The 24,483-nt window shown below is 37.2% G+C and overlaps 2 protein-coding genes across 2 annotated transcripts in view; one reads left to right on the plus strand and one right to left on the minus strand.

Annotated features, from left to right (window-relative positions):
- Positions 1–10,310, plus strand: part of LOC106060178 (uncharacterized) — a 24,775-nt gene extending 14,465 nt beyond the window's left edge. The window contains exons 6-10 of the mRNA XM_056041696.1: positions 1,357–1,425; positions 3,429–3,537; positions 5,364–5,411; positions 8,813–8,945; positions 9,622–10,310. Of these exons, the coding sequence (XP_055897671.1) occupies positions 1,357–1,425; positions 3,429–3,537; positions 5,364–5,411; positions 8,813–8,945; positions 9,622–9,805 (543 nt within the window). The 3' untranslated portion in view covers positions 9,806–10,310. The remainder of the gene's footprint in view (positions 1–1,356; positions 1,426–3,428; positions 3,538–5,363; positions 5,412–8,812; positions 8,946–9,621) is intronic.
- LOC106060177 (queuine tRNA-ribosyltransferase catalytic subunit 1-like) lies at positions 9,920–24,405 on the minus strand. The gene is made up of 9 exons (XM_013217973.2): positions 24,087–24,405; positions 21,975–22,043; positions 21,697–21,835; positions 21,016–21,094; positions 20,777–20,892; positions 20,408–20,546; positions 20,065–20,140; positions 19,694–19,888; positions 9,920–11,506 (listed from the first exon to the last, which is right to left on the minus strand). Exons 1-9 carry the CDS (start codon positions 24,321–24,323, stop codon positions 11,357–11,359), a joined length of 1,200 nt encoding a protein of 399 aa, XP_013073427.2. The 5' UTR covers positions 24,324–24,405; the 3' UTR covers positions 9,920–11,356.
- Positions 24,406–24,483: the final 78 nt, after the last annotated feature.

A 24,483-nucleotide genomic window follows, 5' to 3' on the forward strand; every position in this document is an offset into this window, starting at 1 on the left:
GGGATCTAGGCCTACTTAGGGGGATCAACTTAAAGGGGATCTACTTAGGGGGATCAGATCTGTGAGATCTACTGATATACACATGTGAAACCAAGTGTTTAAAGAATGAATGTTACATATATAAAGGTTTCCTCTCATTTACAAATGTGGTCCATTGTTCTTCCTTCATGTATAACATGGGTTCTATATAGTAGGATATACTCAATCTACTTAGTAAAATCTGCTTAGTAAAATCTACTTCGTAAAATCTACTTTAAAAATCTCCTTAGTAAAATCTAATTTAAAAATCTACTTAGTAAAAATCTACTTTAAAAATCTACTTAGTCAAATTTATTTAGTGGAGCTAAATAGAAGACAAATTCGATGATGACGGATATTTGTTTACCAGCTTATATTTATATTACTTTATTCCGCCTGTCTTGGTGGATTCTGTTTGACTTACTTCCCCTACTTCCCATTCTCGGATCAAACACCATACAGTGTCCATGACAACACATGAATGAGGCAAAAAAATGTACCAAATATTTAATCAATTAGTAACCTCAGAACAGCACTTACAAAGCTCAACAATAACAGCAAAAAAACTGTTATTCAATGGATACCAGCTCACATACAACTAGCAGGAAATGAGAAGGCTGACACACTCGCCAAGAGTGGGAGAACAAACTCACAAGTAAACTCTGCACTCTATCCAGAAGAAATGAAGAAATTAATTGTAGATAAAATAAATGAGAAATGGACGAGCTCCCATCCAAATCACAAGAAAGATGACGCTTACTATAAGCTATCCCGACAAGACCAACGTCTAATCTTTCGACTCAGGACCGGACACAACAGAATGCGACAACACATGTTCCGGAAGCTCAAAATTAGAACCAGTGAAATCTGCCCATGTGGAGTATCACCAGAAAATGCCGACCACGTCCTCCAAAACTGCTCTCTCTACCAAGAGGCCCGTATAAGACATTGGCCCCAAATCACCCCAATAGAAAGAAAACTATATGGAGAGCTCCCTGATTTGGAAACCACTGCGCAGTTCATCTCATGTATTGGTCTAGTCATATGAACACTCCAACATAACAATGAGAACGATGAAAAAGAAGAAGAAAAATCAATTAGTTTAATTAATTATATTTGTTTAGTATAGAAATGGGGAGATAAACATTGTAATACTAAGAAAAATAGAAATATAGGGGGCCTAAGCTTTTTTTAATATTTTGCTTGTATCTCTTTTTAATGCTTCTGAGATAAAAAAAAATTGACAATTTAAAACACATCTTTATTAGAAACAATCTTTCATTTGTATAGTTTAATTTGAGAGAGATACAAACAATACAACTTTCATAACTCTTCCAGTTCTGTGAGCTCTTCAGAAACGACCACAATGTTGTAACTGGGACATGTAAAAACATCCACGAACTTCAGGTACATTTTCTTATTAATATTATTGAATTTGTAGAGTATTGTAGACGTTTGAAAAAAAAAGATTGAATGTTCATAATTTTAATGTCTACATTATTTATTCGTTTCAAATTGTGCGATAAATTTTGTTTTGCTATAATGGATGTTGATTGGGAATTAAGAGTGCGTTGGAGTGTATCATACACCGAAGCAGGACGTATGCAAAGCATGTCAGTATCATGGTCTCAGGAACTGACCTTTCATAAATTGTAATATTTCACATGCTCCGTAGAAATTGAAGATTATTGGATCCTAGATCAAACTTCCCAAAGATTGTGTCTTCCCTATCCTCTTCCGCTTCGCCCATCCTTTCATGTCCGACAACCCTCATTACAGATTCACCAGAAAATGCATGCGTACTCACACACACACACACACTCAATAAAGATAGCACTGTCCTTCTATTCGTCTTGTCTTTATAAGCTATATCTCTTTATAAAAAAACATCCTGTGTCATTTCAATACCGATTTACTTAACTAAGACACCTTTTTAAATAACCCTAAAAGTAGCGGAACAAAGATACAATTATGCAGTAGACTTTTGTTCACTTCAGTTTTTAGTACCAGTTAACCGAGACTCGCTGGTTGAAATAATTGATTGGGTTTATATATTGACTTATTTTGGATCGGGTAAAGACTCCCAATTCGAAAAGTTACTTTCTTGTTCTTTTAGTTCTAAATGTCAATGTACATGGCGATTAGAAAAGAACGTCTCTTAAGTCCCTATACAGAACACGCCTAGGACATAATCATCTTCTTTTTTCGAAGTAACGTCTGTATTTTATAAGATAAGATATAGCCTAGAAAACCGCAGCTCACGTCGAGTTGTTTACATTATAAGTACCTTGGAAGTCTTTGCAGTGTAACGTCTGAAACAGTTACGTTCAGACAATAATATTGCAAATAGTATATTCATTAGGTCTTTATTACGAAACATCAAGTGACGCAAAAGCTCTACGTTATAGGGTAAAAGAGACACTTTGTAACAAAATGAAATGGCAAATTTTTTTCCAAAGAGTCTTAAAAACATTGCATTAGTATTTTTAAAAAAGCGTTTCCGAGGGGCATCTCTGTTACGCCGACCACCTTTCAGCTCACTAAAAAACATTGTCATTGGCATATGTTCGTCCTCCATACGGGATACGTGCCCTGTATCCCCTGCCCAGCGTGACTGTCGGACTCAGGTTTATGCGTGGTTTTACCGAGGTTTATTGTTAAACCAAAAGATACGGCAGCGTAAGAAAAGTAGTTGACCGCTAGCTAGATATCATGTTCAGTGTGAGCAAGTAAGGCTTTGAGAAGCTGTGCTATGACCATTTCCTATGTTTTGATACGGAACAGTAGTCTTCGAAGTTTCAATATATTGTAATAATTCACCACCAAAATAACAAGTAAGTAAAAGCGCCCTACACGTCTCTACACAATTAAAGTGTAAACTATTTATAAAGCACTTAAAACACAATAACAAATCATACATCGGAAGATTTAATTTCAATATTTCTCTTCCATAGTTCCATAATAAATCAATCTGCAATAAGATGGTGTTCAAATGTTTAATAAGGCCATTATAAAGAAATGCTTTAGTGTACTGCTGTAAGCCTAGTGACGTAAGCGGTGTCAATTTTTTTTCACTTTGAGGTCTTTGAAAATTTTCATTCTTAAAACATTCTAGCCAAAATTATTTTTTCGGTAATGAAACATTTATAAAGTGATATAACGGTCGATTTCGAAGTTTCCTCTTGTGGCCAATAAGTTAAGAATATTTTTTTCTCATTTATTTACATATAAGTTGAAATTTTAAAGAAAATAGTTACAGGAGTTATCAAAATAATAGGCCTATATATATATATATATATACATATTTAATACATATATATGTATACTTATAAGAATTGCTTGTTTAAGAGTATAGGATATTTATTTTCTAATAATTGTATACAAGTTAAACTTTTATTACCTTATTTCAGAAATGTCACGACGATCAAAGCAACCATGCTTGCCCAGGAAATCCACATGTACATAACTGTGTGTATGGGTGCTGTACAACGTCGACATGTTTAGCCTCACACTTCAGTCGTGAGTTTGGCATTTAGAGCTTAGTGCAGCTGTCTAGAATGAGTACAATATATATATATATATATCTATTTCTCTTCATGGCTCAACCATTCCTAACACCAAAAAGTCATGGAAAGATCATTCTTTTATTTCTGCAAGTCGAACGTAACTTTAGTGGACAAAAAAAAAGGATGGGGGGGGGGAGAACAAGGAGTATTTAACCGTCACTAAATAGTAGGACCTGACTTAACCATTATGGGGCCCTATGCGAAACGGATTTCGTGGGGCACAGTTTGGGTAGGGATACGGATAATACAAGAAAAGTAAGTTTTTGTATTTGAAAATAAATTCATTTTTGCATTTGAAAATAAATTCATTTTTGCATTTGATTCATTCTATGCTACGTACAGAATTACTAACGAGCCTTGCGTTTAGTGAAATCATACAGTATATCATAAAAATTCTGTTTCCTACATAGATCAATAGCAAGAATTACCAAAATGTTTCAAAATATCTTCAAGAATTGTTGAACATAAAGTGGAACTAAAAGAAAAATGTATGAAAATGAATAGATGACGCTTTTGAAAGATCTAGACAGGCAAAATAATCAATGTCAAGAACACTATATTGAAATATCACTGTTGAAAACTAAAAAAGAAAAATGTCTTTTTTCTAGGAACGAAGGGGCCTAGAAATTTAATTTTACTGTAATTAAAAGTTATCTGGCTGTATAAAAAAATCTATCTTATATTGGTACATATTGTCTGTTATTTAGTTGCAAAGGAACTAACTTTAATGCTATTTACTATCCAAATCAATAGCTATCACAATTTCGAAAAAACCCTCTTCAGTTGGTCTTTAAATATTCTAAATGTTTCCCTCCCTATAAAGCGAAGTAGTGACACGATGACACGAAGATGGAGATTGACATGACACTGGATCAATTTAAGATAAAACTTTCTTTTTATTGAGCCATTGGGCACATATAGGCGCAAGGGTGTGGGTCTCCAATAGGCATATGGTCTGTTTTGTTTCGCCTAAATGGTCAAAATTATCTAGAGCACGGAACGCAAAGCTATTAGGCTACAGATTGGGTATAAAGAAATAATAGAAGTATAATGTAAACAAAATATAGATTATTTTGTATGCACACATTTAAAACAACTTAATAAACCATTGCAGTGTTCCTTCGGTTCATTGCTCCACATTGCCATAGAAAGTGTCTTCCGAAAGTTGCTTGTGTTTTACAGAGTATGGTGTATGCATGTCATGTGTTTGCCCCTGATTTGGATTCTAAAAGCAAGAAAAATATTATTAAAAATACTAATGACAAAAAGAAGAAGAACTCCGCATTTACAACTATACCACTCACTAATGTACAAGTTATTTCTCTTTTTCGATATCAAACAAAATAAATAATTACCAACAATTAATTGACTAATTGGTCAATTTTTTAAATTGATTCATGTTTTGTTAGGTACAATAAATTATTGTTTAATCTTTCAACTCAATCCGATAATGGGTGTGGGAGAAATAACGTTGCACACCTATCTGATGGGACAAAATTCTTAATATTTAGCCATATCTCTGTGGGCAGAATAAATTGTTGATATAGAAAAACAAAAAAAAAAACAGTACTTAATTGAATAATCGATCATTTTTCTTTGTTTACTCATGTATTGTATTAGTCAATGAATAATTGTGCTACGTTTCAGTTTCATCCGAGAATGGGTGAGGGAGAATTGATGTATTCAATTTTTTCACCAAGCAGGCAGACTGTGTGAATATAAGTTTTGTTACTTTATATAACGTTAGCAACAATAAGTAATTTTATGTTTTTTTTAAAGCACATTTGCCTACTACGACCCATGCACCAAGCACCACAGCTTTCAAAGGTGAGTCAAATGTCTGTCATGCGTCAACATAAATCTCTCTCTCTCTCTCTCTATATATATATATATATATATATATATATATATAAAAGACCTATAATCTTTCTGGTCCTTCGTTGTTCTTAGAAGAACTAAATACAACTAATCATTGTATCACCTATTTTTTTATATTAATATTTATTATCGGAATGTAGCAGAAACCAAAAAGCAGGCGTCGAAAGGCAGACCGCGAGCACGGTGGCTTGATGATGTAGATCTACAACAAGGCATGGAGACGTAACGCCTTAGATAGATCAGAATTAAAAGATTTGCAAGAGCAAGCCAAGGCCTTCCATGGACTGCAATGCCACTGGGATTGATACAAGACTACAAGATGTTTTACATCATTATTGTTATTGCTTTTGACATAAAAAAATACGTTTAGGCTACAAAGGACTGACAAAACAGTAATATAGGTCTACTATGCGAACAAAAGCAGTTTAAAAACATTTCTAACAGCAACATTTTATAGATCTATTTTTCCTGTAAGACTATAAATAACTTTTTAACATAATCTTAAGCATTGTGACCATTGCTTGCGTTTAAATCTCTTTTTCTAAAACTGATAAGTGCGAATTCTTGTATTGTTACGTCTCTGTATTAACCCTTAAAGTGCTGAGCGCTGTTTTACAATGAGTGTATAGGAAATGGAATTACGATTCAGATGTTTAGAGGCTAAAAACTACCACACGCGTTTTAAGGGTTAAGATCGCTGCAAACAATGCATATCTCGACACAACCAATTCATGAATTTAACAACTCGGGCTCAAAATAACATAACTCTTTAATGCCTAATAAATTGACAGCCAGTACCGAAAAATTGGCAATACGATACACTGACTGTACAATGCTACATCGTAGATAGGCCTAACCAATCTTTACTGGTTTCTCTAACTTGCCCTGGGCTCGGCTGTACCAGTTCTTCTTTATCTGGTCTTACTGAACTGGACTGACTTCTCATTGGACTTGCTGTACCGTTTCTCTTCACATACGCTCACTTTACCGGACTGACTTCATGCTGTTCTCACTGTACCAGACTGACTTCATGCTGGCTTCACTGTACCACACTGACTTCATGCTAGCCTCACTGTACCAGACTGACTTCATGCTGGCCTCACTGTACCACACGGACTTCATGCTAGCCTCACTGCACCACACTGACTTCATGTTGTTCTCACTGTACCAGACTGACTTCATGCTGGCCTCACTGTACCACACTGACTTCATGCTAGCCTCACTGCACCACTCTGACTTCATGCTGTTCTCACTGTACCAGAATGACTTCATGATGTTCTCACTGTACCACACTGACTTCATGATGTTCTCACTGTACCACACTGACTTCATGATGTTCTCACTGTACCAGACTGACTTCATGCTGGTCTCACTGTACCAGACTGACTTCATGCTGGTCTCACTGTACCAGACTGACTTCATGCTGGTCTCACTGTACCAGACTGACTTCATGCTGGCTTCACTGCACCGGTTAGACTTTACCGGACTGACTTCACCTGGACTCACTATAGCGAACTAGCTTCACACTGAACTTATTGTATCAGACTGAATTAGAATGTTTTTGAATATGTCACCTTCGCTCTTTATATTGGGTCCCCGGGCCAAAGGCCTTATCAAAAACAATCGAACGTCAAGTTCCTTCTGGATGATCACATGGCCATATCGCGAGTGATTTGCACGTGGAATGTTCAGATGGTAGTATTTCCTGAAACTTTGCCTTTCGTCACACTTGACGTCTCGTATAGTGCTGTCTTGTGTCGTATGTGTGAATGGTTACACTAACAGCAATCCCTACCCGCATCCCCACAAGAGTTTTATCATAAATAAATATTTAAAACATGTCAAAGACCAGTTATTCCACTTAAAACACCGCTTAAAGTCTATTGTATATTATTTCTTTTTAGGATCTACCCAAATCTAATAAGTAGCTGACATAAGTTGAGGAATGTAAAGACAGGTGGTCATTGTGCTTGCTACATGACACCATCACCATATGCCTTATAGATTGTCATGTATGAAAGGTGTAGACTTACTTTTTAGCGGCCCCCGAAAGGGGAATAGACGCGATTGGTTTTGTGTGGTCTGTCCGTCCGTCCCGTTTAGATCTAGTAAACTAGAAAAGATATTGAAAATCCGACATCATGATATTTTAGACCTTTCAAAGTTCTGATGCAACGGCTACTTTTTTTCTTTTCTGAAAGCGGAAAATTTAATTTTTAATATAAACAATGCAAGCTGTTTTTTTTTCATAGAAATTCACCATTTTTACAACTATTCACTATTAATAGTAACAAACACGGGAGCCTAATTAATAAGAGAGGTGACTATTTACCGTATTTTTTAAACATTTATGCAAACGGTTTAATATATTTTTGTCAAACAATTATTTTTTTTTACAAATGTATTGCTAAGATTGGTAAGTTATATCATAATGACTACTACCGTTACAAAAAAAATGTTTACTTTTGTTTTAAAGAGAAAAAATCTATTTAATATGCATATAAGTGGAACATAATTAAAAACAATATTTAATAAGTGGTTTTTAATATTATCGCGTGAAGTGCAGTGTGAGACTGGCCATAGCACACCTAACTAAAGGAATTATTTTTTTTACGCAAAGTTTTCTTTTCTTGAGACTTTGAATAAGAGACTGACCCTTTACAAAACAATTAGATCAATTAGATATAATATGAGATCAGTTTGGCCAGGTTCACACTCCAACTTCACCTTCGCCTATCCCTAGGTCTGCTGGCCCGTTTGGGAAACATACAAGATCTGTCAACCTTCTTTCTTCATTCTTTTCTTTCATTTGCCTTTGATAGAATTTCATTCTGATAGTCTTTCTTAAAACATTGAAACCTGCCTTTTCACCTACCTAGGTGGACGACTTCAAAGACCGATTTTAAGATTGTGTTTCCATACAAACTGTCTTCGTAACTTTGTTTTAATTTTACAAAGAATTGATCTGTCTATCAGATCTATCTGGTAAAAATTTTTAACACGTTATTTCTCTCACACCCATTCTCGGATCAAGTTGAAACTTTCCACAATTATTTATTGTTCTGAAGAAAAACGAATCAAGTACAAAAATAACCAATTAGGTAAATTAATTGTTTTGTAGATATATCCATGAGATAAATTCTACATTATTGAGTTGTATTGTTGTAAATGTAGAACTATTCCTCTTAGATAAGCTTTTTTATAAAATTAACTACTTTTTATATACATATTTTATTTCCATTTGAAAACAACAATAATGTGGGATACGTTTCAGGCACTAGCTCTAGTGATACTTAGATTACTTCTACGTCCTGCTGCCTCAGGTTTTAGTCACTTCACGTACATTTCAGCTCCCACTGTTGAGTGCAGGATATGTACAGGCAATGATTGTGATCAGGGTGGCTTCTCTGTGCTCTGCTCTGATGGCTACTGCATGGAGAATGTGACTTACCATTCTGATGGAAGCAAGTTTGTAACTAAGGGGTAGGGAAAGTTTTATTATTAATATCAGCGATGCTGTCGTCGGGACGATGACATGCCGCTGGCTTATTGAAAACATAACGCGAGTCTTAGTATTGTTTTACTTCCACATCTGGAACTTATGTGAAATAACGTGCTTCATAAATAAGCAAGGACCTCCTTTATTGGTTTTATAGACTATAGGTCCGCTACTTTTTTGGTAAATTGCTCTACACAAAGATTCCTAATGCTAGGGATGATCTCAAATTTCAACCGTGATCTGATCCATCACTAATTATGATACAAACGTTTTCGAAATGTACAAAATGCTTGGAGTTACTTTTAGAAATAATTTAAGATTACATTGTGTGCATAAATAAATAGCCAAATGAAAATGAATCCCATACATTAGATTTACTTCATGCATGTTTAGAGTTCAAAATTAGACAAAGCTATAGATTGAGATTTTAGTACAATCTTATTCGCAATCATAAAACAGATGTCTTGTCCTCGGGGGGTCTGCGAATGATAGTTGACTTCATGTCATCAAATCATTTCTTTTGATTTCTTTGCTTACTTTCGCCTGACATTGTACCCTGTAGAAATGTCTATCATAGTTTAAACAGCACAATGTATTACATACACTTTTATTTTTCGTGATCAATGAAGATAATCAGTCTATTATGTGTCGATCTTACAGGTGCTCATCTCTAAACGACTGTCAAACATACTGGAAACAAAACCCAAACATAATACAGCAGCAATGTCTGGTCATGATGACCAGTTTATCTCCAGCCACCTCCGACATGACCTGTCGCTATTGCTGTAACAGCTACCATTGCAATGAGCAGATGACCCCCCAGAACGTCTTGTTGTTTGAGTAGAAACATTGTCAAGTTATAGAAGATAACAAACAAACAAACATTGTCAAGTTATAGAAGATAACAAACAAACAAACATTGTCAAGTTATAGAAGATAACAAAAAAAAAACAGCAACTGAAGTGTTTAGTTTATTGGAGATTTTAAAAGCTTTAAGAAATTAATTAAAAGTGAATCTATCGCCCAGAAAGCAGAAACTATTTGGATACCTGTACTTCCATTAGCACAAGTAGCTCTAGGCAATACTTCAGTTTACAAACTTCAAATTGCAGACTAAAGAACCTTTAGAATAAAAATCTCCAAATGATCTTTTATTTAGGTCAGTGTTCTTCTATCAACTATTTGCTTAACACTTGAACACACACAGAGTTTTAAACATTTTCTTATTTGAAATAGCATCTTCTAGTGCATTAACATTTGTATTTATAAAAAACAAATATGAATAAAAATGCTGACAAAAAGAGCCCAAACTATTTAATAAAAAATAAAAATGCATATTACATTAAAAATATTACAGCCTTTATCTGCCTATACAGTATCAAATGTTAAAATACAACTTTCCATTGGTTTAAAAATGTTTTTCTTTCAACACACAACACAAATATCCAAAACTATACCATATTTACATGTAGGTAGTCTGTACAGGACATTTGTGTTTATTAAGAAAACAATAAATACACCGACCTTAAAACAAAAAGATGGGGGGGGGGGGGGGGGGAGAGTAAAAACAAAAAAAAGAGCCTGTGAATTGGTTCTCATTGGTAAACTTACTAAGCAACAGTAAAATCTCAGTTTGTGATTAAATACATCATTGACCAATTTACAAGCAATAAATGTCACTAAATAAACAAGCAATGTGCAAATTGTTGGATTATCTACTAAACATAATATGACATTAATTACAACTGAGAACATTCAGTTATGGAAAGAAAGCTACATCTTATTATTAACAACTTAATACTCATACAATATTTGCTTGATATGGCTTCTAGCCTCGACATTTGCAAGGTTAAAACAGTGCTTCTGCTTAAGGTAAAACAGTCAATGAAAGAAAAAAAATAATTTTTAAATTGTTCAAAAGCATGACCTCATAGTCTTTAAATTCTCAAAAGAGAAGCATTATAATTTTCCTATAATAAGTTGAATTAAAAGAGTTCAGTCAATAACATTTAACAAGAATAAAAGTATTTTATTTAGCCCGTTGAGATTTTATATTTAGAAATCAGTTCTTGTAGTAACATAAATTTACTTAATTTATACTTGAACATTAATATTTTCAGTTATCGAAACATTAAATTTTTCATTTTTTAACTCATGGGAAAAAAACATTTTTTTGGTAGGGACTTACAGTGCTTTAAATACCTACACTACACAGGAACAAATTATGTTCACAATTTGAGGTTTGACTTAACTAGTTTTATCATTCGCACTAAGTGATCTGGCCCCATTCACAAAAATACAAATAGTGTTAATATACAAGTAGTTTGTATTGTGCAACTGGTAACTTCATTTATTTGTGTTGAATTTATGTATACATTATTGAGTTGGTTTAGTGTTATCTCAAGTGAATGTTTACACTGGCTAGAGCCTGAAGGGTCCAGTCTGGATAATCCCCATCTGGGAACATATCAGTGAAGAACTGCTGCACAAACTCTGGGAACTTGTCTTCAAATATACTTTGTCTCATGGAAGACATCAAGTTCAACTGGGAAAAGAAAGAGGCAGGAAGTAAAAAAAATGTTTCCATCATTTGTTCATAAACTTGGGGAGTAAAATGCCTTAGTCTTTTATGCTAGATGAGAAACTTTCATTCTTCTTCTTCTTCTTCTAGCCAGCTTTATTGCTGCTGAGCTGTGAGCTCTTTTGCAGACTGTGCCAAGGAAAAAAAGTGTGCTGTTTTCTTCAGTTGTTCAGCACTGTGACAGGTGGGGAAATGTGATGTGTGTTTGGCACGTTTTATGTCTAGGGGATGATTATTTTTAAAGCTATCACACCCCCACTTATCAGCATATGAATCGGGAGCAGACACGCAACGAGACAAAGCAATGAAAGATAGACACAAAAGTTAAAATAAAGAATATTTATTTACATAAATATACATATAAGGATAAAAAGGGGGAGGGTTTGCATCTATCTCTAGTATATTCTATGTTTAATCATCACTCTTGCACATAATAAGAGAGTATGTCACTTTGTCCTCTGACTTAGCTGGTTATCCTGTTGATGTCGCAGCTGGCTGTGTTTTGGCTTGAGGTTCTGCAGCTGGAGGTGGCGCTCTAGCGGATAGAGGGACGCCGGCGATATAGTTCTTGTGGAGTCTCAGTCCCAAGTTCTAGTATCTGTAGTGGGCACAGTATGGCGGGTGGCCGGATACCGTGGGCACAAGGTTACTGCGGGCAGAGCTGATCTGCCGTGGGCAGCGTAGTTGACAGGATATGTCCAGTGAGTTGCAGAGGGTTGGCGTAGCTATGACGTCTCACACAGATCTGGTCTATAGGGACGTCGCACCTAATAGCTTGACAGGTGGGCTGTCGAATAGGCGGGCAATGCCGATAGCGCCAAGTAGTAGAGTTGAGTAGATCTCAGTAGGCAAATACAGCGCTGAATAGCACTAAGCACCACTGCAGGTAAATAGATCGTTGATCCAATAACTAGGCAATAGGTGATTCTTGATAGCAACTAGGCAAGTGCAGCGCTGATTAGCACTAAGCACATAGATAGGCCAGTAGGCAAATAGGCAGGTAAGTAATCCGATAAATAGGCAGGTCTCAGTAGGACAGTGCAGTGCTGGATAGCACTCAGCACATAAATAGGCAGACACCTGAGGGAGGCACCAGGTATTCCTCTAGGAGAAAGAATAAGTGATATAGTCCAGACTCGATAGCTCAGCTCGAATGAGAAAGAGAGGGTGATTTGAGTTGGTTTACTATATATATATGCCTGAAAAGTGTGGGCGGGCACCGGAAATGTCCTAGGCTAAGAATTATCTTGCTCGTGGGTGAAGTCCGACAAGAGCCGCACCTTGGAGTATCACGCGGTGTGTTGACCAGGGTAATCTCTTAGATCAAAGAGAGACGTGAGGAAAGGGGGGGGGGGGATTAGCTTGCATTCAAACCAAGGTGGTGTCAACCGCGGCTGTCAGACATCCTGTCGATAAGATCAAGGTCTGAGCGTATCTTTGCCCCGGTCAAGGGAAGATAAATGAAAGGACTGGCCCAATTTTCTCCAAGGTGGTGGACTAAGTCTAGCCTGGTAGAGAGGAAAAGGTGTGGCGGGTGAATAATTTAGGGGTAGGATGGAGAAATAATTAAAATAAAATAAATAAATAATGAAAAATAATAATTAATGCTGTGATAATTTAGAGTGACTCTGACAGCGAGTTTTTGACTTGTCACATACGCCGCCGCCAAGATGGATCTATCGCAGAAAGATCCATAAAGTGCGAGCAGACTGATGTCACTCAATCTTTAAGATCAGTTGTTATCACAGCATTAGAAAAAAAAATCTGAGAAAATAAAGGGATAGCCATGCCCGGAGGAGAGTCTGTCCAAGTCTGTCCGTGGTCTACTTCCCGTCCCTGTGTATGTAGTCACCTGAGTGAAACATATGGGGTTGCTTGGGAGAGTAGATTGGGCGATTGGGTGAGTAATAATTCCTTCCTGGGGCGGATTGGGGAGTGTGATTAGGGCTTAGGCGGGGTGCCCAAGGCACGTGTGCTCGTTGGGGCTTATCTCCGAAGCCGCTGTGAGCTGCTTCTTCAAGAGAGTAAGTGGTCAGCTTACCTCGGTAACGTCTGACACGGTCAATGTCAGGGAAGAGTGGCCTGATAAAGAATGTGGAGTTCTGCCTGAGAACGTGCCCACGAGTGCGATAATTCGTCTTACATCGTGGTTCCCTGGCATGGTCAATGCCAGGGGAAGGTTGATATTGAGAGGTGGCTGAGGAGCCAGGGTGAGAAGTGTTTTCACGAGCGCGAGGGTTCGGCTTGCCTCGTGACTTCCTGACACTATCAATGCCAGGGGAAGGTTGATTCGGAATGGTGGCTGAGGAGCCATGAAGAGGAGTGAGTCCACGGGAGCAAAGGTTCATCTTACCTCGGGGCATTCTGACACTGTCAATGTCAGAGGAATGTTGCATGATTTTGGCTGAGTAGCCTGGGTCAAGTAGACCCTCACGAGCGCGGGTATACGACTTAACTCGTGACTTCCTAGCAGTGTCAATGCCAGGGCAGTGTGGTTTGAGCTTCGCTGATGAGTCGGGACTAGGCGAGATAGTGTGGCGACCGGGGCTTCCAACCAGCTGGTTGCTGCCACGTTTCTGCTTCGAAGATCTACCGACGGGCAGAGAGAAGTACGGCTTATGGACTACTCCAAGAGGGACATATTTGGAGCCTAGAATGAAGTCGTACACTGGCGTGTCCATGACGGCGGCGTCAATGGTGCCATGCACGTATCTGCACTCCACGTGTACCCTCGCGACAGGTAGGACCTGCGGAGGAGTGCCACGGTCTATAGACTGGATTGTCACTGTTCCACCAGTGAAATCCGATGGGTCAATCAGCGCCCTATTGATTACTGCGCCAAACGAACAACTTGAGTCGTATAGGCCCAAAACTTCAACACCGTTGGCCAGAATGTTCTCTACTCCCGGAGGAGAAGAGATGGGGTGAGGTAGCACTGGTGGGAGTTCTGGTTGGCCGAGATTAATGGCAGTGGGTTGAGGAGCCACAGCCATCGTGGAGACGAAGTAGGTGTCCTCCTCCGGTTGGTCAGAAGAATCGATCGCGGAGGGTTGAGAGACTGGCGTCACCGTAGATAGGGTCCGTGGGGCCTGCTGCTGCCGTTGTGGAGTGGGTCTACTGTCACGCGCGCTATGACGTGTGTCACGCTGAGAGTAGTTAGCCTGGTGATAGCGAGACTGGTGGTTGGGGCGGTTGTTGTGGTTGTTAGGGGCTGATTGCCGGCCTGGTGCCTGGTTATGCTGGGGAGTTTTGGGAGCAAGGTCGGGCTGAGCAGGAGAAGTAGGTTGGTCCGTTTGCTGGTCTGTCGCGGTAGCTTTACCTTTTAAGTCCTTACGAGCGTTCAAGTACCTATCAGCGGCGGAAGCTATGTCAGCGGGAGCAGTTGCTTGTTGCTCCTTGACATAAACTCTGACCTCTGGGGACATGCATTCTAACAGCTGCTCAGAGAGTATGAGGCATGCTAGGCCATCAAAAGTCTCAGGCAGTTGGCTGAGAGCGTGCCACCTGACAAGGTACTTGTCCAGCCTTTCGCAGAGGTTGCCGTAGGTCTCTCTGCGTTCGAGGCGGGACCCTCTGAACTTTTTGTGGTAGGCCTCGGCGGTCAGCTCGAACTGGATAAGTAGCGCCTGCTTGAGGGCTGCGTAATCTTCTCGCTGGCCGGACGGGAGTTTGGAGTAGACTTCGTAGGCTTTGCCTCGGAGGCATTGGGATAGCCGGAAGCACCATTTCTCCTCTGGCAGACCGTAAAAACGTGCTACTTCCTCAAATCGGACAAGATAAACTTCGATGTTCTCTGTCTTGTCGTCGAAGTGCTCCATTGGCATGTGGGGTAGACCGTTCAAGGAACTTTGAAAGGATGCTGGGCTAGCCGGGCGTGACTCGGAAGAAGCCTGGCGGGCGGCCTCGTTCTCTTTGTCCGCGGCTATCTTTTCTCTCGCCGTTATTTGTTGCTCTCTTTCTCGCTCGGTGACTTCCTTAGCAATAGCTATTTCAGCCTCCTTTCTTTCTCTTTCTTTAGCAATAGCTATTTCAGCTTCCTTTCTTTCCTTCTCTTTAGCAATGGCTATTTCAGCTTCCTTTCTTTCTCTTTCTTTAGCTGTGTCTGTTTCCCTTCTCTCCCTTTCCATAGCTATTTCATGCTCCCTTGCTAATCTCCTTTCTTCCTCTCTTTCAAACGCCTCAAATCGTGCTCTCACAAATTCTTTCCGTTCTGCCTCATCATCAAATATGGAGGCTGCGGCATCTTTCCATTCAGCCATTCTCTGCTTCATGTCAGAGTCCGCTTTGGAGCGTGTGCCGCTGGCCATAATGATGAGGGGTGGGCGATGAGGGGTGCTGGGATGGTGGAAGGGCAGATAGAATGGATAATGGGATTGAGCTAGACTTAAAGAAAGTGGGTTAGCGAAAGTGAGTCGCCGGTTATAGGAAAGAATGCGAAAGGAATGTGGTGTCTGCCTATGTTAATCACAAATTCCTGCAATGAAATATTACAAATAAAATGCAATAAATATAAAATATAAAATATGACAGAAGTGACACTCTTGAAAATGCGAAGTGATGATACTTATAAATATTCTTAGAAAAAATATTGATAGGAAATTTAGTTATTGCTGCCTGTTCGTGCCTGCCGTACTAATGGGTTAAATCCACGGACGGGCTCGCCAAAATGTGACAGGTGGGGAAATGTGATGTGTGTTTGGCACGTTTTATGTCTAGGGGATGATTATTTTTAAAGCTATCACACCCCCACTTATCAGCATATGAATCGGGAGCAGACACGCAACGAGACAAAGCAATGAAAGATAGACACAAAAGTTAAAATAAAGAATATTTATTTACATAAATATACATATAAGGATAAAAAGGGGGAGGGTTTGCATCTATCTCTAGTATATTCTATGTTTAATCATCACTCTTGCACATAATAAGAGAGTATGTCACTTTGTCCTCTGACTTAGCTGGTTATCCTGTTGATGTCGCAGCTGGCTGTGTCCTGGCTTGAGGTTCTGCAGCTGGAGGTGGCGCTCTAGCGGATAGAGGGACGCCGGCGATATAGTTCTTGTGGAGTCTCAGTCCCAAGTTCTAGTATCTGTAGTGGGCACAGTATGGCGGGTGGCCGGATACCGTGGGCACAAGGTTACTGCGGGCAGAGCTGATCTGCCGTGGGCAGCGTAGTTGACAGGATATGTCCAGTGAGTTGCAGAGGGTTGGCGTAGCTATGACGTCTCACACAGATCTGGTCTATAGGGACGTCGCACCTAATAGCTTGACAGGTGGGCTGTCGAATAGGCGGGCAATGCCGATAGCGCCAAGTAGTAGAGTTGAGTAGATCTCAGTAGGCAAATACAGCGCTGAATAGCACTAAGCACCACTGCAGGTAAATAGATCTTTGATCCAATAACTAGGCAATAGGTGATTCTTGATAGCAACTAGGCAAGTGCAGCGCTGATTAGCACTAAGCACATAGATAGGCCAGTAGGCAAATAGGCAGGTAAGTAATCCGATAAATAGGCAGGTCTCAGTAGGACAGTGCAGTGCTGGATAGCACTCAGCACATAAATAGGCAGACACCTGAGGGAGGCACCAGGTATTCCTCTAGGAGAAAGAATAAGTGATATAGTCCAGACTCGATAGCTCAGCTCGAATGAGAAAGAGAGGGTGATTTGAGTTGGTTTACTATATATATATGCCTGAAAAGTGTGGGCGGGCACCGGAAATGTCCTAGGCTAAGAATTATCTTGCTCGTGGGTGAAGTCCGACAAGAGCCGCACCTTGGAGTATCACGTGGTGTGTTGACCAGGGTAATCTCTTAGATCAAAGAGAGACGTGAGGAAAGGGGGGGGGGGATTAGCTTGCATTCAAACCAAGGTGGTGTCAACCGCGGCTGTCAGACATCCTGTCGATAAGATCAAGGTCTGAGCGTATCTTTGCCCCGGTCAAGGGAAGATAAATGAAAGGACTGGCCCAATTTTCTCCAAGGTGGTGGACTAAGTCTAGCCTGGTAGAGAGGAAAAGGTGTGGCGGGTGAATAATTTAGGGGTAGGATGGAGAAATAATTAAAATAAAATAAATAAATAATGAAAAATAATAATTAATGCTGTGATAATTTAGAGTGACTCTGACAGCGAGTTTTTGACTTGTCACAAGCACTGCCGTACAGAGTGTTGGTTATGTTGGGCTGTAGTGGAAGTAGGGTCTGCCTAAGGTGGATTAGGGAGGGGCATTCAAAGAGGATATGGTTTACGGTTTCAAAGGGGTGGGCGCAATGTCTGCAAAGGGGTAGTTGTGTGGAGTTTATTTTGTTCAGGTGGTAATTTAATAGTGGTGTGTGTCCTGTTCTTAGTTGGAAGATTGTAGATTGTTCTTTGCGGGGGAGGAAGTTAATACTGTCCAGTTTGTTAGGCGTAGTCATTTCTCTGTTTCTCTGTTCTCTCATTTTCTCTTCATATAATTTGTTTTCCACTGTCTGGAGTGCAGGACACACACCACTATCAAAAATACCACCTGAACAAAATAAACTCCACACAACTACCCCTTTGCAGACATTGCGCCCACCCCTTTGAAACCGTAAACCATATCCTCTTTGAATGCCCCTCCCTAATCCACCTTAGGCAGACCCTACTTCCACTACAGCCCAACATAACCAACACCCTGTACGGCAGTGCTGAACAACTGAAGAAAACAGCACACTTTTTTTTCCTTGGCACAGTCTGCAAAAGAGCTCACAGCTCAGCAGCAATAAAGCTGGCTAGAAGAAGAAGAAGTGTCCTGTTCTTAGTTAGAAGATTGTACATTGTTCTTTGCAGGGGAGGAAGTTAATACTGTCCAGTTTGTTAGGCGTAGTCATTTCTTTGTACATGGCTCTGCCTGTGTTTCCTGATGCCCATTGGTTGAGCCTCTTTGTGATTGTTGACTAACATTGACCTTAGGGTGAGGTAGTTAACAGGTCTATCTGGTTATTCCATAGATGGAAACTTTCATTAAGAACCCCATTGAAGTAAGTGCTGTATCTTAGGTTTTGAGATACTGAGCTATTTAGTTGAGTGTTTGTTTATATAATACTTGTGAATGATGATTAACAGGACTATATGTTTTGTAATTTACCAAGTAATGCCGAAAATAAGATTTATAAACCTATCTCTTCTTTTTTTTTTTTTTGGTCTCTTACAATATTCTTGATTTTCAGAGACATTAAGAGAACTCTTGAATAATGAATCTAAAGCAGCCTTCAGGCTTGTGAGAACTGCTACCTGATAGACATGGGTCATTTGAAGGGAGGGGGGGCTGTAATAGGCTCTGTCTTGTTGTTGCATGATGGCTGTCTGGCTTCGACAGATTGCTTAGAAGATGTTTTGAGTTTCTTGTACAGCATATTAGATGCATTTAAAAACTACTAACACCAAAACCTATCACAATAACAAGACCAAGCACTAAGTCCAGGGCAATAAATACTTGAATGAAGTTGAATACATAAAGGCCACAGTCGAGTCTCTGTCCATAATACGATGTTGTCACTTTGAAGTCCTAACACCAACTGAATAATATTAACATCAACAAGCTAAACCCCATTAACCATGACGTCACACAAAGTCACGTTCAAAGTCTGTCAACTATGATGCATCTGTATAAAGTGCCAAACAGGTCAAAAGACTTATACTGCCAAAATCTATAATAAAAATAGTGTGACTTGTACATGTTTAAAGAGATTTTCCACAAAATAGTATGCAAGTCCTCAAGGCTGGATTTCTAGTTATAAGTAAAATAAGGTTAAAAAAGTAGTTTTGATTTCAAGACAACTAAGATCACTTTAAGAATTGACTTTGTGTTTACACATAACAGATTACACAAATTGTACTTAAGTATAGCACCAAGTACATTACAAACTTAAGTTATACCAAGGAATTCTACTTAGAACAAAACTTACTTCTTCTTAAGCTTTTAAAAATCTGAACATAATTAGAATCTAACAATGTGTGATGATCAGGTGCATTCGTAAAATAGTTTTCAATGTATTGTCATCACTTTTATCAAGTAAATTTTAATTGTTAGATTGCAATAAATCTAAATAGTTTTACAACTATGGGGATATATAAATAGTTTGACAAAATACTATGCCATATAGGATAGAGTGTAAATAACAAATGAACTTACCTGATAAGCAACATTGTGTACTGTGATAATGTTACAAGCTGCTGGTTCTGAGTTGGCAAGTGTGTGGAGATAGGCCCTGTTATATGTCTTACATGTGGAACACTGACATTCACTATCAATGGGACGGAAATCTTTAGCAAATATTTTACTTTTCAAGTTCAACTGACCAGTTTTTACTAATGCACAACCAAATCTCTGTAAACAAAACAACCAAATATATATACTATTATGATATAATAAAACAACCAAATATGTATAGTATTATAATATCAATTAAACCTTTTTTAAATAAATTGTTGTATTATTAATATTTTATAGGTACAGGAGACAAAGCCAGCAGATTAAATAAAATTAAAATTAAAACTACTTACTGCAGTGCGGGTAGGAAAAACACAATCAAACATATCACAGCCTAGAGCAACACACACAACCAAATCTACGGCAAAGCTGAAATTTAAAGAGGAAATAAATAAGCCAGTAAGACTAAATTACAAAACATAATTTTAATCAAAACACATAATATTGCAGACTTTTTTTTTTAATCATGTGTAGATCCTAGTTTATGAAGATGTGTAGGGTCAAATGTGAAGTCAAACTGGCATCTAAAGACTAATATTTGTCTAATTGACATAATTTTGTAGAATATAAAGTATACTTTTAGCTTAGCAATAAAAATAGCAAATAATCAACTACTACCTCAAAAACCAAACTTACCCAACCCCCATTAAATAACGAGGTTTGCAATCAGGTAACAAATCTGTTGATAGTTTCACCATTCTCCAAAACTCTGATTTCTCCTCCCCTCCACTGAGTCCCCCTATTGCATAGCCACCAACATCTCTTTTGACTAGTTCTGGAAAGTGTGGCGAGAAAGAAACAAAGCTACAGCTTTTAAAAAAAGAGAAAACAACTCAAACAATGAACGCTAATAATTAACAGTAAAAATGAATATTATAATTATATTATAATTCATACAAAATTCCTCATACTTGCTTACACTCAAATTATTCTATTTTTTCATATAAATATACATTTTACTTTAATAAAAACAAAACCCGCAAACATTCTAAGGATATGAATTACCATGTGCACATTGTTTTCTTAGTTCTGCATTCAATCCACCTTGAACTATAGGGAAGAGACATTGTTCTGAGGGACGCCTGTGAGCTTTTATACAACGATCTAACCACCTGATTGTTCTATTGTAAGAAAAAATTATTATTTGCATACTTCACAAAACAATTAATTTCAATATTAGTAAAAATTACAGAAAATACTTTTTTCAAAAAAAAAAAAATAATAACTTGCCAAATTTAATTTACCTGTGCATAGCTTCCTCTAGCCTTGGACCACTAACAGAAGAATGGACAACATCATCCAACTGCATAATTATATCAGCACCTGGAAGGTATTTGAATTCATGTAATTTTAATATTATTTTTAAGAAAAGGTATTAGATATGAATTTACCATGTGCACATTGTTTTCTTAGTTCTGCATTCAATCCACCTTGAACTATAGGAAAGAGACATTGTTCTGTGGGACAAAAAATCTATGCTACTGATAGGTTGAAATTCTAACTATTTGGAGTTAAATATATTTTATATTTATTAGACATTATTTGCAAGAAACAAATCACATAGTTTTGTTTTGAAATAAATGGCAGATGAACAAAATTGACTGAAATAGCCACAGATCCATCACTCTATTTATTTTCTAGCAACCAGTCTAAAAATTATGATTTGTACAAAGAAAACATGCAAGTCACAAAAAGAACTCAAATTAGTTTTAAGCAGAGATATAAATAAATAAACATATTAAGCTCATAAGATAAAAAATGCAAAACAGTTTTTACAGAAATATAAATTGTGTATATATATATATATATATATATATATATATCACCAACGATTCACTAACTTATACTTTCCTATGTAACTACCTATCTATAGATATATTAACATAACTATGGGAAAAAAACATATACTCTAATTATATACAAACCGATAGAATTCTGAATTTCTATGGATCTCTCTGGTGTTAGTAACATTTCTGACCCATCATGAGGAGACTGAAACTTGACTCCTTCTTCTGTAATCTCTGCCAGCTTGAGCAGAGATACCATTTGAAATCCTCCACTGTCCTGCACCATACAAACAATGACATTGAAGGATAAATTCAGTACACTGCTTGTCACATAGGTTGAGAACAACAAAAAATAAATAATTACATGTAATAAGATCTCTAGCATTCAATATTCTTAAGAATAGTGTTAAACTAACTGTTAGTAAGGCTCTGTCCCACTTCATAAAGTTGTGTAAGCCGCCAGCTTTTTCTAACAGCTCTGGACCCTGACAATTCAAGAAGAAATTACACATTAGAAATAAAATTAAAAAGTTAGGTTAACTGTCAATATTATTTATTAATTAAATACTAAATAAGATGTGCACATAACTACAGAAAGTGTAACTTCTAATGACATCAGAAGACTCTTAAGTATTTTTTATATACACTATAAAGAGAGTTTTTCTTTTAATATAGTTTTTGTTTTCTCTTAGATTAACTAGATCTAACCTAATTTAAAGATCAAAATAAATATCATACACTAATAGTAAAAGTAAAGTTCCCTTTCAGACTTTGCGATCTATAGGGCAGATGATGTTAAGGTCATGTGTTTAGTAGGTAGTTCTAAATACAAATACGCAGAAGTGGTATTATTATCTCACGTCTGCTTCACTTTTGCATAAGTCCACAAATATGGTATTTTGTGGTTAAAAACAAAATGTTTTTAGGATGTTTTGTATAGTAATTGTGTTCAATCAGTTGTGAAATTACTATATCTGTAGATGAGATGTTTTAATTATTCCTGTGTTGACTTGTTTTTATTGATTTAAGATCAGATGACTGGAGACATACTTTATTCTTATATTTGTGAATTTAATTTAACCACTTGCATCCTCTTTAATAGCACAGCATGCATAAAAATATGTAAATGAGAGGTTGTATTTGAAACAAAGCTTTGAAAAAATGTAATGCAATGAAGCTACTCTCTCAATTTCCACTTAAATTTGTAACCTATTATCTATGACATTTGCTGCACTAAGTAGCATATATAATATTCAAATACAAGCCATTTGAGACTTCACATCTAATTCTTCTTTAAATACTATCTTAGCATCAATGGTTAACATCATTATTTGTCATGGTTAACATCATTTATTTTCATACAAAATTGAACAGAAATCATTTTAACATTTATATAATTATGTTTTGTATTTTTATCTAGAAGTCTAGATCTATATTATTAATATTGATAAAAGTATAAACTTCCACATTCATAATCAGCACAAATGGCATGCCACATACAGATGGTAGATAGTGTAGAAACAGCAGATTTATTCCGATCAAGTTTATGCATTATGATTACAGACATAACTTCAAAAAAAAGAAGATAATTATGTCCTACTCATTTCAAGTGTCAAATCAATCTCGCCATGTATGTTAATCAATGACTGAACTCTTTAGAAGTCATTGGTCATTCAGGCAACCCAACCCATTCCATCCTATAATGGCACTAGAACATTTCACATAAAAATATGAATAACTTCACATCTACTAGAGTCTGACTACTAGACTCTAGTGAACAAAGATCAATTTGAATTGGGTGCGGTTGGAAATCATTTTCAGCTTTTAAATTTAAACCTTTTAGTTTTAGAATTTAGTTTGCACCAATGTGTAGTCTTAAAATCTTTGTAGATAATATTATCTAAACCCATCAGCGCTGTCTGCAGTAGGAAACGTTTCCTCGTTTTTGCCCTAAACCGTAGTAGAATGTTTAAAAAATTCCTTTTTTTAATTTTTAATAAAAAAAAAAGTAAAGTTCCCCATTCTGATCAGGGTTTGAATCAGGGACCCCCCCAGGTTTGGAAGCTAAGCTCTTTATTGCTCACCTCCTTTTCAATAGACAATACTTAAAGTTTTAAAATAGAAGATTTCTTCTAGTCAATTCTTTGCACGCGTGTTACAAACTATTGTGGAGATTACGATTTTATTTTTAGTACAATCAAGACGATTTTTAATGCTTAAATAATTTTTCAAACAAACAGGCCCAGTGTATGCTCCCACCTGTGACCTAGGAAAATGAGTATTTTGAAGCTTTTTTATATTCTTAAGGTATTCTTAAAGTATTTTTTTTTTAAACTAGACATCACTGTCTGATGTACATTATTATTATTCTTCTATCTTTTTAATTTTTAAAAGGTTGTTTGAATTAGATTTCTAGATCTTAAATTTGATTATTTTTTCAAAATATTTTTTTTTTAGAATCTAGTAAATCTATATTAGAGTCTAGATCTAGATTAAATACTAAATAATTAAAGTAACGACTAACGCACTGGTCTGTTTCCCAAATGATAAGTATTTCCAAGCATAATTTTACAGCCCATTTCTCTGAGTTGGTCTGGAACAAGGCCCTTTAAAGTTCCTTGTGTCCCTACGGGCATAAAAACTGGAGTGTCGACAACGGCGTGTGGTAAAGTCATTGCGCAAGCTCTTGCTTTAGACGTGGAACATTTTGCCAATATATTCAGAGATAGAGCATGAGAATTTTTGCTTGTTGCCATTTTCCACATGTCAAAAACTATACTTTTGTTGTATTGATCTAATGTTAACGCTCATTTGATTTCACAAAGGTTATAACCAGAGTTCATAAAGCTGTGTTTTTCTCACTAGATTAGTCCCCTGTTAAAAAAAGACTGTTCCTAGATCTATGTGTTTTAAACTATTTTCGTT

The sequence above is a fragment of the Biomphalaria glabrata genome, chromosome 9 (assembly GCF_947242115.1).
Source record: "Biomphalaria glabrata chromosome 9, xgBioGlab47.1, whole genome shotgun sequence".
Classification (NCBI taxonomy): Eukaryota; Metazoa; Mollusca; class Gastropoda; family Planorbidae; genus Biomphalaria; species Biomphalaria glabrata.

Excerpts from the sequence above, each read along its gene's own strand:
- LOC106060177 (XM_013217973.2), bottom strand. The coding sequence starts at position 24,323 with ATGTGGAAAATGGCAACAAGCAAAAATTCTCATGCTCTATCTCTGAAT. Across the intron at positions 22,044-24,086 it reads ATCATTTGGGAAACAGACCA|GGTCCAGAGCTGTTAGAAAA; the intron begins GTGCGTTAGTCG and ends TTGAATTGTCAG. Across the intron at positions 20,893-21,015 it reads CTAGAGGAAGCTATGCACAG|AACAATCAGGTGGTTAGATC; the intron begins GTAAATTAAATT and ends TTCTTACAATAG.